The sequence below is a fragment of the Dasypus novemcinctus genome, chromosome 25 (assembly GCF_030445035.2).
Source record: "Dasypus novemcinctus isolate mDasNov1 chromosome 25, mDasNov1.1.hap2, whole genome shotgun sequence".
In the NCBI taxonomy this organism is placed as follows: domain Eukaryota; kingdom Metazoa; phylum Chordata; class Mammalia; order Cingulata; family Dasypodidae; genus Dasypus; species Dasypus novemcinctus.
The window spans coordinates 54,736,685-54,752,332 of NC_080697.1; the positions used below are offsets into that span (position 1 = coordinate 54,736,685).

Below are 15,648 nucleotides of genomic sequence, written 5' to 3' on the forward strand. Positions count from 1 at the left end.
AAACAGTCAAGCAAAACCTTGCCCCGACCCAAGCGTCATCTCCGAAAAACGAGGGCGCTGAGGAGACCGCCGGCCTCGGCGAGGGGCTTCCAGGCGGCGGCGGGCGGCTCGACGGCGCGGCCCGGGTCCGCGGAGCTTCGCCAGCGGGGGCCGCGCGGGTGCCGGGGCGGGCGCCGGGCTCTGCCCTCCGGCGTCGAGGGGCTGGGAGGTTTCCCTGTCATCCCGCGCCTGACGAGCCTGGGCGACGCGCAGGGGGGCTTCGAGCGTACGAGAGGGGATTCCGCAGGGCAGGGGGTTCCCGGAGGGTTATTTTTGGACATTTGGGGCACAACTATAATTGGCGCTCCTGTCCGCACCTGCGAGGCCGGGACTCTCCACCTTCCCCGGGCTCCCCTGCGCCCTCAGCTGGGCGAGGCTGACGGAAGCCGCTTAAGGCCAGCCGGGCTCCACCTGGGTTTTTACGCCACTTCCCCAGGCCTGAGAGAGAGGCTTGTGGAGAAGGGCGGTTGGTCCGCGGTCGAGAAACGCCGCGAGTGTGAGCTGGGGCCCCAGGCAAAGCCGTTTTTCTTAACTCTGAAGCGAAGGGTTGCGGCCGGGTCTGTGGAGCTTTTTTTTTTTTTCCCGCCGCCCGGGGCTGCTTAGAAAACGCGGATCGGAGGATTCCCGGGGCGTGGAGCGCCAAGGCGCGCGCGCGCTCTGCGCATGCCCCGGGGCCCGTGGGCCGCGGCTCGGTTCGAGCCTTCGGTTCCGCGCGGCCAGGCCGGGCCTCGGCTCCCAACCGCGCCGGCGACCTGGTGCCCCTGCGCCCTATGGCGGCTCCTGGGGCCCCGGGGAGCGCCATCCTGAAAGGTAGGAAGGAGTTCCTGCTCGCAGGGCGGCTCGAGGCCGGCCCCGAGGGGCGGGTGCCTGGGGGGCGCGGGGCGCGCGGGAAGCCCCTGCGGCGCGGGCTGCGGGGCCGGGGGTCGTGTGGGGTCTCCCGCCGCGGGCCGGGCGTGAAGTTGGGCGGCCCCGGGCGGCGCCTTCGCTGCGGAGTTGGGTGGAAACAGGTTCCCGCCGCCCCCTCGGGGTCGCCACGCCCTTTCTCCTCGGCACGTGCGGCGAGTGGAGTAAAACTCGCGTGGGAGCGCGCTGGGCCCTGACCCCGCGGGGGGCCGCGGCCCCGAGTCCGCGGTCGGAACCGCCGGTTCCCGGAAGTGGGGCTCCGGGGCCGCGGCCGGCGCCTGCCTCGGGCTTCCAGGAGCCGGCGTTGCCCGGGCTGGATGCGGCCCGCCTCCCGGGTCGGTACAAGCCCTGGCCCTCATTCCCAAGTTTTTAGTTCCTGCCCACGCCCCTGGGAAAGGGGCGAAGTAGGTGGGGGCGAAGGAAGGCTGCTGGGGATGATTGGAGAAGACAGGGTCGGCCTCGGGGTTGGGGGCAGGTGATGGGAGAGGAGGAGGTCGACTTTTGCTGGTAGACATGCGCATGTTTAAGCTTCCTTTGCGGTCTTATTTTGAATACTTGGGTGGATTTAGGAGCATAGGGAAATTGTGGAATTAAAAAGTAGTACAGACTCTTCCATACGTCTGTGCATATTGGTATAATAGTGGAAACTTTTTACTGAATAATTATTGTGTACCAGGCACTGTGCTGAATGCTTGATTTATGATGTCTTTTATTTTTAACGGTTCCTGTGACACTATTTTACTTAATTTTACATGGGGAAACTAAGGCGTATGAGCTTAGATATTTTTCCCACTGTCACCCAGCTAATAAGTGCAGACAGGATTTGAACACCTGAGCCTGCTCTCATTATACTGCTTCACAGTCCCTGGTTACATCACGGGTGCAGCCGGCAGAGCTCAGGAGGGTTCGGTGTTGGAGAAAAGGAGTGATGGGTAGTAAAAATCTGTATTTAGGGACCTGGAGTAGTGTAAAGACCTTATGGTCAAAAGGAGAAAAAGACTGAAGATTTTATATGAACTCTATAATCAGACTTTGCACAGTTGAATTTAGCCTAGATATGGTCCTTTGGAAAATAGACTTCGCCTCTTTTTCTAATGTTAGTATTGTGTTAAATTAACCTGACTTTCCTTGTTTTGCTCACAATTATTGACCAATGACAGACATGGCAAATACATTTAAAACATCAGGTTTTAAGGAAAAAAGGTGTGTACTAGAATAGGATCTGCAAACTACGGCTCCACAGGCCAAATATGGCCTGTTTTTGTAAGGCCCTCAAACTGAGAATATTTATTTATTTTTGTATTTTTAAGTAGTTGGAGAAAATCCAAAGAGTAAGTGAAAATCACATAAAATTCAAATTTTGGTTTCCATAAAGTTTTATTGCATCACAGCCATGCCTACTCATTAACATATTACTATGGCTACTTTTGTCCTACAAGGACAATAATTGAGTAGTTTGTGACAGAGACCTATGGCCTGCAAATCCTAAAATATTTATTAATATTTATAGAAAAATATTGCTGAAACAGAAAGATTAAGCCTAGTTTAGGAATTTAGGAAGAGCATTAGATTGTTAACTGTGATGTGTGTATGAGTAAAGTTGTTCTTTGCTTAAAATTTTAAGAACCATAGCAACATTGATGGGTAGTTACATTTGAAAAGGTTTTTAATAGAAAAACGAGATACATCTGTTGAAATCCTTGGCTGTGGGAGCTGGAAGTGTATATAATTCACGGTAATATCTTATGTTTCCAGATGTAGTAGCATATGTTGAAGTGTGGTCATCCAATGGAACAGAAAATTATTCAAAGACATTTACAAACCAACTTGCAGATATGGGGGCAAAGGTAAGACTTTTGTTGTTGTTGTTGTTGTTAGGAGGCATTGGGGATTGAAGCAGGATTTCATACATGCAAAGCAAGAGTTCAACCACTGAGCTACTCCTGCTCCCCAAGATGTTCGTTTTTACCTTTGATAAATATATGAGAGTCCTTAGCTATATGAGATATATTTTTATTTTCTTATTTTGGGTATTGCTACTTAGAACATGAAGAACAAAGAAGGCAATGGATCAGTGGTAGAAGAAAAAAGAAAAGAACCAAGATATTAAGAATTCATAACAATAGGACTTGTAGAACATTTGGTATTATAGACGATAAAGAAAGAGGAATCTAAGATGAAAATCTGCTGGATCCAAACATTAACTTGAGTGTATGCTGCTAATGATAAAAGTGAGGAATAGAGGAAAATGAACACATTTTTAAAGGAAAGATTGTGAACATTGGCATATTTGAAATGTCTGATAGACATTTGCGTATACATTCTAGAACTTGAGATAGTCAAGGCTGGAGATAATATTTGACAGGCTAGAGATTAGGGGCTAAGCCCTAGGTGTTGATGCGGTCCCACTTGGGAGATATTTAGAATGAAAAGAATGCTGAAGATGGAACCCTATTCAGTATTGAAAAGGCAGGGGAGCCCACTGTCAAAGAGAAGAAAGGCAGAGAATCAGAAAAACATGTCCCTACATGTCCAAGGAAGAAAGAATCTGAAAGATGGAATTCTAAAACACTGCGGGAGTGTTAGAAAGGTATGACTGTCAAGTATACTTTAACTGGGACAACTATAAGATCATTGTTTAGCCTGGTGCACTTTTCAGTGAAATGGTAAATCAGTGCCAGGTGGAAATTACTGGAGGAATCATTCAGAGATGAGGAAATGGAGATAGTGAACAAAGACTATTCTTACATTCCTGTTCAACTATGAACCGTGTATTTGTGTGTTTTTTAGGTGGGATTACAGAGAAGATGAGTGAAAGGGATAAATGGGTGAGAAGGTAAAGGCAGGGCAAGGTTAGGGTGAAACAGGAGGCACTCAGGGCATAAAAATCGAAAGAGGACTGAGAGTAGACTGAAGTGGAGAGAAATCAGAATATCAGTACAGAAATTAGTTTTGGACCTGAAAAAAGGACACACCTTTTTACTGATATATTGGAATATAGAAAATGGAGGTAATGCCATTCTATGATATTTATATACTTGGGGTAAAGACAAGTTATATTAGCTGATAAAAAAACCCTTGTGAGTTGACAAAATGACTTTTGTCTTAGATCTCTTAGACTTTTTGTTTTGCACCTTTGATTTTGAAAATTTTTAACTAGAAGACTTGAAAGAATAGTAAACATAAATTGAGCAATTGTAACATCTTGATTACTTGTTTTATTTCTGTTTCTCTATAGAGTGTGTTTATATATGTGTGTGTTTTTATAAACTTTTTTTGTTCCATTGTATTTTTTTCATTTTATTTTTATTAAAGTTAATAGATCACATAGAACATTACATTAAAAAAACATGAGATTCCCATTTAGCCCACACCCCCACACCCCTCCCCCATCATTTTTGTAAATTGTATTTTTTTGAAGATACATAGGTCACAAAAAAGGTTACATTATAAAAAAAAATAAGAGGTTCCTGTATACCCCTCATTCCCCCACCCTACTCCTCCCACACCAACAACCTCCCCCATTATTGTGGCACACTCATCGCATTTGGTTAAAACATTTTGGGGCACTTCTGCACCACGTGGATAATAGTTTTCTCTGTAATTCACACTCTTCCCTGGTACATAGTTTTTATAAACTATTTCAAAGTAAATTGTAGACATCACACTTCACCCCTACTTATTATGAATCACATAATAAGGACATTTTCCTGTGTAACAAAAATACCGTTATCACATCTAAGAAAATTAAGAATAATTTCCTAGCAATTTTCTAAAGAGGATGAATCAGTTTCTACCAATGTCTGAAAGTTCCCTTGATATATATATGCTTGCTTTTATCAGTCTTTACGTTCAGCCATTCTGGTGTGTTTCTAGTGATATCTCATTGTGGTTTGAATTTACATTTTCCTGTACCTGTTCAATTACTTATTTTGAAATGCCTCTTCAGTGTCTCTGTCTCATTTTTCCATTGGGCTTTACATTTTCTTCTTGATTTGTAAGTATTGTTTATATTTTCTAATTGACCCTATTGTCATTGATGTGAATCACAGTATTTTCTGTTACTTTAAGGCTTACCTTTTCACCTTTTTAATAATTTCTTTGATAATTTTAATACACTTCAATTTTTAATCATTTCCGTTATGGTAAGTTTGCGTGTGTGTCCTGTTTAAAAATGTCTGCTCGTACACCAACATTATGAAGACCTCCTCCTGTGTTATCTTTTGTGAGCTTTACCGTTTTGCCATTCATATTTACATTAACAATCCATCTGGACTTGATTTGTGTGTTTGGTATGAGATATTTAAGTTTTATTTTTTTCCATATGAATATTCACTTAACACCTTTCATTGAAAAGACTTTCTTTTAACCAAACTTCATGAATCAGCAATGTTAGGTTTCAGTCTGTTTGGAACGCTTCGGTTGTTTCCGCCGTTATAGCTATTTTTTTTTTTTTGGCAATTTATTTGATAATTATAGAGTTATTCAGATTTTCTGTTTCTTCTTATGAGTGTTTTTAGAAAGTTGACTTTTTTAAGAAATTTGTCCATTTCCTCTAAATTTTCAAATATTGACATAAAACTTCATATTATCCTGTTAGGATTTTTCGGTATCTTAGGATTTGTCATGATGACCTGTTTTTCATTCCTGATATCATTTATTTTTGCCTTTTTTCTCTTTTTCTTGATCATGTTTGCCTTGTTTTTATTGATTTTTTTAAAAATTAGTCATTCCAAAGAATCATTTTCAGGTGTTGTTGATCCTCTTGTACATTTATTTTCTATTTTATTAATTTCTGGCCTTAAAGTCTATGTCTGCTAAATGGTAATATCTAGATCTGTTCTTATTTTCTGCTTTATCCAGTGGTTTTTGTTATTGTTGTCTCATCTGTTCATATGCTTGTTGTTGTTGTTTTTTTTAAGTTGAGCATTTAAGAAGTTGAGATGATATAAAACTTGACAGCAGACTTGTGAGGTCGAATGTAACCTCTGACTCACCCTTAATTCTACTTGCAGCCCATAGGGTTTCAACCTAGGGTGTAGAGGTTTTACAGATCCCCTTCTTCCATTTGGAGACTTGTATTCCAGTTTTGTGTCTTTGGTGCTGTTTAGTGTTTGTTAAATTTGACAGATACCCAGAGGGAAAAAAGTGTCCTCAAATACTAGACTCATTTCTCTGAGTGTCAATCTTCAAGAATTTGACCCAGTAATTCTTCGTTGCCTTGATAGCTTTCCAAAGCCTTCAAGTGTGTGTATTTATAATTTGCTTATCCTTTTCAGTTCTCACTAAGATAGTTGGTCCAAATTAGAATAATCATAATGTAGAAGTTGCCCTATGTAAACAGTGTCTTATTTTAATTTTATGGAAGTGTAACATCTACATTGTTTATAAAGACAAATACTACCATGAAATTCATAATGGAAACAAAATAGAAACGAGCAAGTCTTTGATATTTCCTTTTCTGTATTTCAAAAGCAGTTACTTTCAAATCTTTTATCTTTTCATTTTAGTATTTACCTTCATATTTCTAAACACTAGATATATTTTACTTTGATAAAATTAAGCATTAAAAAATTATGTGTTAGATAAGTTCTATTTCTGAAAAGGGTACATAAGAGGTAAGTTTTTTGACATCATGGATATCTAAAAATGCCTTTATTATATCATTACCTTTATTTGATAATTTGACTAATTATAAAATGCTAGGCTGTATGTTATTTTTCCTCAGAAATTTGAAGGCAGTTCTCTATTGTTTTCCGATTTCCAGGCTGCTGTTGAGAAATCTGATGCCATTCTCATTTCTCCTTATTTGAATGTGACTTCTTCTTATCCTCTTCCCCCAGCACTCTTTAAATATCATTATTCTGGCTGTATTAAAACTTCATGATGATATGCCTTGGTGTGGTAGTGTTTTCATTTATTGTGTAGAAACTGTTTTTAATCTAGAATTCCTGTGTTTCAGTTTTACAACTCTTCATTGATTTTTTTTTCCTCCTCGCATTTTCTCTCTTGCTACATCTGTTGAATTCCTCTTACTTGGCTTTTGAGCCTCCTAGAGTAAGCTTCTGATTTTCTTAGCTTTTATCTCCTATTGTGTCCATCTCTTTATCTTTTTTTTTTTTTTTTAACTTCCTGGGAGGTTTTCTCAATTTTATTGCTCAAAATTTTCATTGAAGTGTTTTCATTTATGTCATATTTTTAATTTCCAAGAACTCTTTGGTTCTGTATATTGTTTTAATAAGTGTTTTCATTTTCTAAGTTTTGTTCTCTGTACCATCCACCTGTGTCTTTTGAATTTCATTTGTTTGTTTTGGTTTATGTCTTTTTTCAAAGCATTCCTTAAATGTCCTTTTTTATTGGCTATGATTTGTCTTCTGACTCAGCTATCACTCTTTACATTCTAGAAATCTGTTGCCATCTCTTGTCCATTTTTCCCTCCTATTCTCTCTGTATTTGTTAGAGTATTTCTGTATGACAGACTCTAAGAAATGGAATTGCTGGGGTAGGAGCTTTGGACATTTTTCTTTTGATGAATATTGAATGAAGTATCCCTTTTGATCTATTTTACTTATGCAATTGCATCTACATAGTAATTTACATTTTGTTTTCTGCATTTTGTCTACAGGTTTCAAAAACTTTTAACAAGCAAGTAACTCATGTTGTATTCAAAGATGGATACCAGAGCACTTGGGATAAAGCACAGAAGAAGAAAGGGGTAAAACTTGTTTCAGTGCTCTGGGTTGAAAAGTAAGCAGGTTCTTTTTTATTTTCTTTCTTACATACCTAATATTATTAAAATGTAGAGGTATTTTGTATGGATCACAGAAAGTTTGATTTCTTTCCAGCTTTGCTCTGCCTTTTACTTGGGCAAGTAAATTAACGTCTTTAAGCCCTAGTTTTTGCCACTGAAATTGGGTATAGCAATAGAATACCTAACTCTGTCTAGAAAGGTGTTTCCCATCAAATTAAGAGGGATTTGTCAGATCAAAGAAAGACGCGGACAAGCCCAGCTTGGTGAGCAAGTGAACATTTATTAGGGGGCTTATGTAGGGAAGTTCTTCACAAAGCAGTAGATCCGAGCCTGGTCATAACCTAGAATCTTTGTCCTTGCTGGCAAGAGGGGAGCGTGGTGATTTCAAGGCTCGACACCCGCACTTGCCACAAAGCAAGAGGGGTCTTTTATACCATATGTCTACATGTGGATGGGGAGGCACATGAGGGGAGAGCATGATTAAAAAGTACAGTGCTCAGGATGGATAACCAGGGAACAGACATTCACAGTGTTTCTCAGCAGGGCAGAAGTTACAATTTTACTGTAACTGTGGAGAATGAGTTGTAAATTTACACCTTTACAGTAACTATGTAAGGGATCTATTATTGATATGAAGTTCTTCAAGCAGTTCACAAAACAGATTATTCTTAGGGTTCCTGGGAGAGAAGTCCAAGCATATATGATTTACTTATCAGTCACAACCTCACAGTTATTTCTCAAGACTTGCTGTATAACTTTTAAGAAATGAAATGCTGATGTGACTAGAAGGAAAGAACTAGAAGGGTCGTGAGAAAATTGCAAAGCCATTTATGCTACAAAAGGAAATGAGTGCAAAGGCCCTGAGGCAGGGTTATGCTTGGCGTATTCAGGAAATGAAGGAGCCAGTGCAGTGAACCAAAGTGGTTGGGGGGTAAACTAGTTGGAGATTAAGGTCAGATAGGTAGTAGGACCAGACGGCATAGTCTTTGTAGAGTGTGAAGCAGAAGAATAGTGTGAACAGGAGAGGGACAAGGGCAGAAGTAGTGAGTAGTTAGGAGGCTGGTGGATAATCCAGGCTAGCGATGTTTCTTGGACTGAGGTAATAGCAGCGCAGAGGTGAGACATAGTCAGATCCTGGATATATTTTTCAATGTAGTGCTAAAGTACAGTTCCTGAGGATTTGATGTGAGTTTGTAGAGAAAGGGAGAAGTCAAGGATGGGCTGTAAGATTTTTGCTCTGAGGAACTAGAAAGATGGATTTGCCACTTACTGAGATTGGCTAAGGCTTCATAAAGCCTTACTGAGATTGGCTAAGGCTTCATAGTTTGGGGAAGAAATCAGCTCAGTTTTAGATATACTGAATTTGAAGTATCTATTATGCAAGCATCCGTGTAGAAATGTCAAGTATGCAGTTGGATGTATGTATCTAGAATTGAGGTTTGGTCTAGGTTGGAAATAAAAATGTGGTCTTCTCAGTGTATAGATGTTATTTAAAGCCACGAAACTTATTGAGATCTCCTAGAGAGTGTGTATAGATAGAGAAGGAAAGAGGATCCAGGATTGAACACTCAGTGTTTAGAAGTCAAGGAGGAACTAGCAGCAGAGACTGAAAAGGAACAGCCGGTGAGATGGGAGGACATTTTGTGGGAACGGGGGTCTAGAGGTCAAGTAGAGAAAGTTTTTCAAGGAGGCAATAATGGTCAGATATAGTAAATGGTGCTTAAATAGATGGAGTAAAATTAGGTCTAAGATTACCACTAGATTTTGCAACATGGAAGTCACTGGTGAACCTGAGAAGCAGTTTTTGGAGTAGTAGGAGCAAAAGATGTTGGAGTAGTTTTAAGAGAAGTTGGGAGGAGTAGAATTAGAAACAATATGTGTAGACAAGTCTTTGATGGGGAACAGAGAAATGGGGCAGTAGTGGAAAAGGGTATATGGAGTAGAAGAGGTTTTAGAGGTTTGACAAGAACATGTAAAATCATTGTCTAGGACTGTGGGATAGTAAATGGACTGGGGAAATGTCATAGAATCATTGGGCAGTACTATTAGCTCATGTGAGGTTGGTGGATATAAATTTAAAGTGAGACCAGAGTAAAAGACCAGTTGTTTCTTCAGCAACGTTCAGGTGTGAAGTAGGCAGAACAGGAGATTTAACTAGTGTTGGGAAGGGAGCCAAGGGAGTTGAGGGGATGTGCAAAGCACTGATTATAATGATAGATCGTGGAATCCAAGCTTGGTTAAGGAAGGAAGGGAGATATAAAAGGAGCGAAGGATAGTGGAAAGATAGTTTGATTAACATACTGTAGATCTTAGTTGGGTAGAAGTATTACTGGAGCTGTACAAGAGGCTAGGCTATAAGTTTGGAAAGATCAGAGTATATGATTGGAGAGTGTGATGCTTAAAATTTAGATTATGGGGGATATGCTAAGAAAATAGAATTAAATCCATAGTATATACTCTCCTAATTTAAGTGATCCACTTTCATTTTAGGGTCCTTTAACCTTAAGTAAAGCCTTCATCTAGATATGTTAGATTGCAGTTCTCTATTCAACATACAAACAGTACGTACACACTAGGTGCTCTGGAAAACTGGAATGAATGTGAAACAGGACCTTAAAGAATTTACAACCTAAGTAAGAGAGGCAAGTGAAATACCAAGGGTGGAGTGGTCAGACCCGCTGTGACAACTCCCGAAGTTACCACTTAACTGTGCAACATCACCTTGGAGAAGTTTACTTTAGAAGATACTAAGTTTACTCCAGATTCCTAAAAAGGCAGCAGTATAACTGTTCTTCATCTGTAGATTTCAGGGTAATTCCTGTCCATTCTTCAAAGGTATTTATCATAGTTTACCTTTCACCAAAGAGTCAGAAAATAGAGCAAGATAAAACCCCCAAAACAGAAGTTCTAATTATTATAATTATATATATGTTTTTAGAGCATTTGTTTGTTTGCAGGGAAATTATGCAAAAGGACAGTGTTCCTATGTACTTCTTGCTCTACGCACACACATACAACTTTCCCTATTATAAACATTTTGCATTTTCATGTATTACATTTGTTATAATTGATGAACCAGTATTAGTAGAATTATATTATTAACTAATGTCCATAGTACATTAGGGTTCATTCTTTGTGTTATACAGTTCCATGGGATTTTTAAAAAATTTTCTGGTGGTAACATGTTAAAAAATTTCCCATTTTAACAACTTTAAAATATGCAGTTTAGTGGCGTTAATTACATTCACTGTGTTGTGCTGCTACCATTACTACTATCCATTATCAAACTTTTTCTGTCACCCCAAAGAGAAACTCTGAACCGATTAAGGAATAACTGCCTTTTCCCCGTCTCCCACCTTCCACCCCTGATAACCTATGATCTACTTTCTGTCTTGATGAATTTTCATATTCTAATTATTTCATGTAAGTGAGATCGTACGTTATCTGTCTTTTTATGTCTGCCTTATTCCACAAAACATGATGTCTTCAGGGTTTGTCCATGTTGTAATCATGTATCATAAAGTCATTCCTTTTTATGATTGAATAATAAATATTCCATTGTATGTATATACCACAATTTTGTTTGTCCATTTATCCATTGATGGATACTTGGGTTGTTTCCACCTTTTGACTATTGTGAATAATGCTGATATGAAAATAGAGGTACAAATATCTGTTGGTGTCCCTGCTGTCAATACCTTTGGGTATATATCTAGATGTGGGATTGCCAGGTCATATGTTATTTCTATACTTAACTTTCTAAGGAACCACCAAACTATTTTCCATAGTGGTTGCACCATTTTACATTCCTACCAGCAGTACAAGTGAGTTCCTTTTCTTCTCTATCCTCACCTATTCTTGATATTTTCTGTCTTTTTATTAATAATGGTTAAATAAGCAAAAAATAATAATATAGTCATTCTAATGGACATAAGGTTACCACATTGTGGTTTTGATTTGCATTCGCATTTCCCTCGTGGCTAATGATGTTGACTATCTTTTCATGTTCTTATTGGCTATTTGCATATCTTCTTTGGAGAAATGTCTATTCAACTCCTTTGTTCATTTTTAATTTGGTGTTTGGAATGGTTAGGTTAGGATGTTCTTCAAGTCCTCTTATTTCCTCATTGATCTTCTGTCTAGATAGTCTGTACATTTTTGAATATGGTATTCTAACGCCTACAAGTTAATGTAGGATGTAAAAAGATTTAATTATTTTATTATAACAATATTGTTACTATATGGTCATGGGTGAGTAGTGAGTGGGGCCTTCATATGTGATTAATTTCGGGAAAAGAAGCTATTTTACAACTATAGTAAGCAGGAAACAGATCTTTTTTATCTGCAAGTAAAATTTTCATTTTCATCTGAAAATGTTTCTAGGAAATCCTTCTGCCTTGATTATGTAAGAATTTTGTCAATTGACTCCAATAATGTCCTTTCAGCATACTATTCTGTTATAGTCTTTTTTGTTTCTGTAAACTTGGTAGTTACCCATTCCTGATTTTAGCAATTTGAATCTTCTCTTTGTTTCTTAGTCAGCCCAGCTAAATATGGAGTGAAATATTGTATGATGATGGGTAATGGGAACACAGACTTAGGTACAACAGAAACTTTGAGCAAATGACCACTTTATTAATTACACAGCACAAAGAGTCCAAAAGAACAAGAGAAGAGAGCCCATTGTGATCCGTCTCCCAGGGAGGCCAACTGGCTCTTGTCAGGAGCAGGGGATAGCAGCCATTCATGCCCCACTTTGCATCTGAGAGTAGAGACAAATCTGTGCTGTTCAAGGGTGGGATATTTATAAGCCCCCCGAGGGAGGGGACCCTGCCACCGGAAGTTCCTGGCCTGATTAACAGTTAAGGCTGCTTTTACCCAGTTCAGTTTAGGGTATGGTCAGGGTGTTCCATTAGCCCTAACATCTTCCCAGGCTATGGAATGCAAACATTGAAATATCTGAACCCAGTAGAAAAGGAGCCCGAGGTAGGAAAGGGCTGGGAGATGCCTGGGGTGGCAGTGACTTCCCTGGCTCTAATTGTCAGTTTGGTGGTTTTCTCCAACTTTAGTTTTGTTGGGTTTTCTCTTGTTTTTCCATTTTCTATTTTATTTTTTTATTTTTTTATTTCTACTGTAATCTTCAGTTCCTCCTTGTTTTGGGTTTACTTTGCTCTTCTTTCTCTAGCCACTTAAGGCGGAAGGTTAGGTTTTAATTTGAGATTTTTCTTCCTTTTTAATGTAGATGTTTAAAGCTATAAATTTTCCTCTAAGCACAGCTATTTTTTTAAAGATTTATTTATTTTATTTAATTCCCCCCCCCCCCCCCCCGGTTGTCTGTTCTTGGTGTCTGTTTTGCTGCGTCTTGTTTCTTTGTCCGCTTCTGTTGTCAGCGGCTTTGTCCGCTTCTGTTGTCGTCAGCGGCACAGGAAGTGTGGGCGGCGCCATTCCTGGGCAGGCTGCACTTTCTTTTCACGCTGGGCGGCTCTCCTCACGGGCGCACTCCTTGCGCGTGGGGCTCCCCCACGCGGGGGACACCCTTGTGTGGCACGGCACTCCTTGTACCCATCAGCACTGCGCATGGCCAGCTCCACACGGGTCAAGGAGGCCCGGGGCTTGAACCGCGGACCTCCCATGTGGTAGACGGACGCCCTAACCACTGGGCCAAAGTCCGTTTCCCTAAGCACAGCTTTAGATGCTAATCTCATAATTTTGACATATAGTGTTTTTGATTTTACTCATCTCAAAGTACTTTCTAATCTCCTTTGTAATTATTTTTGACATGATCGATTACTTAGGAGATTCTTATTAAATTTTCTTTCATTTGTCAATTCCCCAAATTTCTACCTGTTTTTTTGGTATCGTTTATATTCTGTTTTTGTCAGAGAATATACTTTGTGTAATTTTGGTCCTTTCAAATTTATTGAGACCTGTTTGTTTTATGGCCTAGCATGGTCTTGGATTCACTTTGTACTTGGGTGAAGTGTTCTAAAGATGTCTTTTAAATTTGGTTGGTTTATACATTTGTTGAATCCTTCTGTTTCTATGTTGATCATTTGGATTAATTCTGTTTAGACTTTACTGGGCTTTATTTTTAAACCTATGTGTTTTACTATATGTGATGAGTTTTTATTATTTCTTCAAAAATCATTTCTACCCTATTTCCTCTTGTACTCTAATTAGCTGTGTGTTAGGATTGACAGACTTTCTTTGTAAAGGGACAGATAGTAAATATATTAGGATTTGCAGGCCATGTAGTGTTTATTCAGCTACGCAGCTCTGCTCTTATGGAAAATAAGCCCACTGTCTCCTGTGTAATGAACCTTTTGAAATTTTCCCACCTATCCTTCAGGCCCTGTTTATCATTAGTTGTTTTTCAGTCTTTTTCTTCTCTCTCTTCTTCAGATTGGCCTATCTTCATATTCACTAATTCTTTTCTCCATCAACTCCCGTGCTTTATGTCTATTGGGTGAATTTATTTAAGATATTTTTCAGGTCTCAAATTTTCATTTGGTTATTTATTGATTGATTAATTGATTGATTTAGATTTAGATTTATTTTTTATTTATTTCTCTCCCTTTTCCCCCCACCCCCAGTTGTTTGTTCTCTGTGTCCATTCGCTGTGTATTCTTTCTGTTACCGCTTCTATCCTGAGCGACACCGGGAATCTGTGTTTCTTTTTCTTGCATCATCTTGTTGTGTCTGCTCTCCGTGTGTGCGGCACCATTCCTGGGCAGGTTGCACTTTCTTTTGCACTGGGCTGCTCTCCTTACAGGGTGCACTCCTTGCACGTGGGGCTCCCCTACGTGGGGGGCGCCCCTGCGTGGCACGGCACTCCTTGCGCGCATCAGCACTGAGTGTGGGCCAGCTCCACACAGGTTGAGGAGGCCCGGGGTTTGAACCGCGGACCTCCCATGTGGTAGGCAGATGCCCTATCCATTGGGCCAAGTTCGCTTCCCATCATTTATTTATATATATGATTTTTTCTCCTGAGATTTCCCATCTTTATATTCATTACAAGTGTATTTTTTGTTCCTTTATTGAGTATAATTGTATTAGCTACTTTAATGATTTTGTCTGATAATTTCAGTGGCATCTGTTGATTGTTTTTTTTCCCTTTGACAATGTGTCACATTTTCTTGGTTCCCCATATGGTGAATGATTTGGACTGTGTTATGAGCGTTGTGAATGTTCTATAGACTCTGGATTCTGACATTGCTCCTAAGTATTGTTGTTTTTGGTTTTAACTTGATAAAACTGAAAACGCCCATTGTCACATCTGAGGTGTGCATTGTTTAGCTCAGAATGGCTCAATTCTAAACTTGAGCTAAGTTTATACACAATTTAGGTTCCCGTCTCTGATTCTTTCCTTTCCTTGATCTTTAACCTCATTCTCTGGTAGCCCTGGTTGCAAGGTTCCTTCCCCACATTTCTTTGACCAGAAAGTCAGCAGGTTTTCTATTGGAGTTTGTGCTGCTCAGCATCACTACTTTCATAGCCATTGGCTGGCCTCAGGGCAAAGACAGATTTTTGGATTGCTTTTATAATTTGCCTGCTTTTTCTCCAGAACCTTCAGGTAGTTGTGGGGTTGTTGTTTTTTTTTTCAGTTTGATTTGTTTGTTTTTTGTTTTGGTCTGTCTTTTTGGTTTTGTGTAAATAATTTGTAGTGTATTTAGGACAGGTTTTGTTTGTTAGGAGCAAACAGAAGGGGAAACTAGTTATTTTTGTGATGCCAATCTAATTCTTTTCCCCTTGTAAATTATTTCCTCTAAAGCCTGGGTGTATTCTTAAGGATTTTTTGTGTGTATATGATATGTCTCAAATTGATCATTTCAGGTCAATTTTCCCCACTTCTTTCTTTTCAAGAGATTTGTTTTTCAGGGTCTCCAATTATATATATGGACCTCCTTAATTCCCATTTGTACTCAGATCCTTCTTGTGTGTCATATTTCAAGTCC

The 15,648-nt window shown here is 39.7% G+C and overlaps 1 protein-coding gene across 6 annotated transcripts in view; it reads left to right on the top strand.

The window, feature by feature from the left end:
- Positions 1-462: 462 nt before the first annotated feature.
- Positions 463-15,648, top strand: part of MCPH1 (microcephalin 1) — a 268,454-nt gene continuing 253,268 nt past the window's right edge. For 5 of the 6 annotated variants that reach the window (XM_004472356.5, XM_058288019.2, XM_023582753.3 and 2 more), the window contains exons 1-3: positions 463-849; positions 2,698-2,789; positions 7,568-7,689. In XM_004472356.5, coding sequence (XP_004472413.2) covers positions 810-849; positions 2,698-2,789; positions 7,568-7,689 — 254 coding nt within the window. In that variant the 5' untranslated portion in view covers positions 463-809. Of the gene's footprint in view, positions 850-1,213; positions 1,278-2,697; positions 2,790-7,567; positions 7,690-15,648 lie in introns of those variants that run through there. The other variant, XM_023582755.3, reaches the window with a different exon arrangement.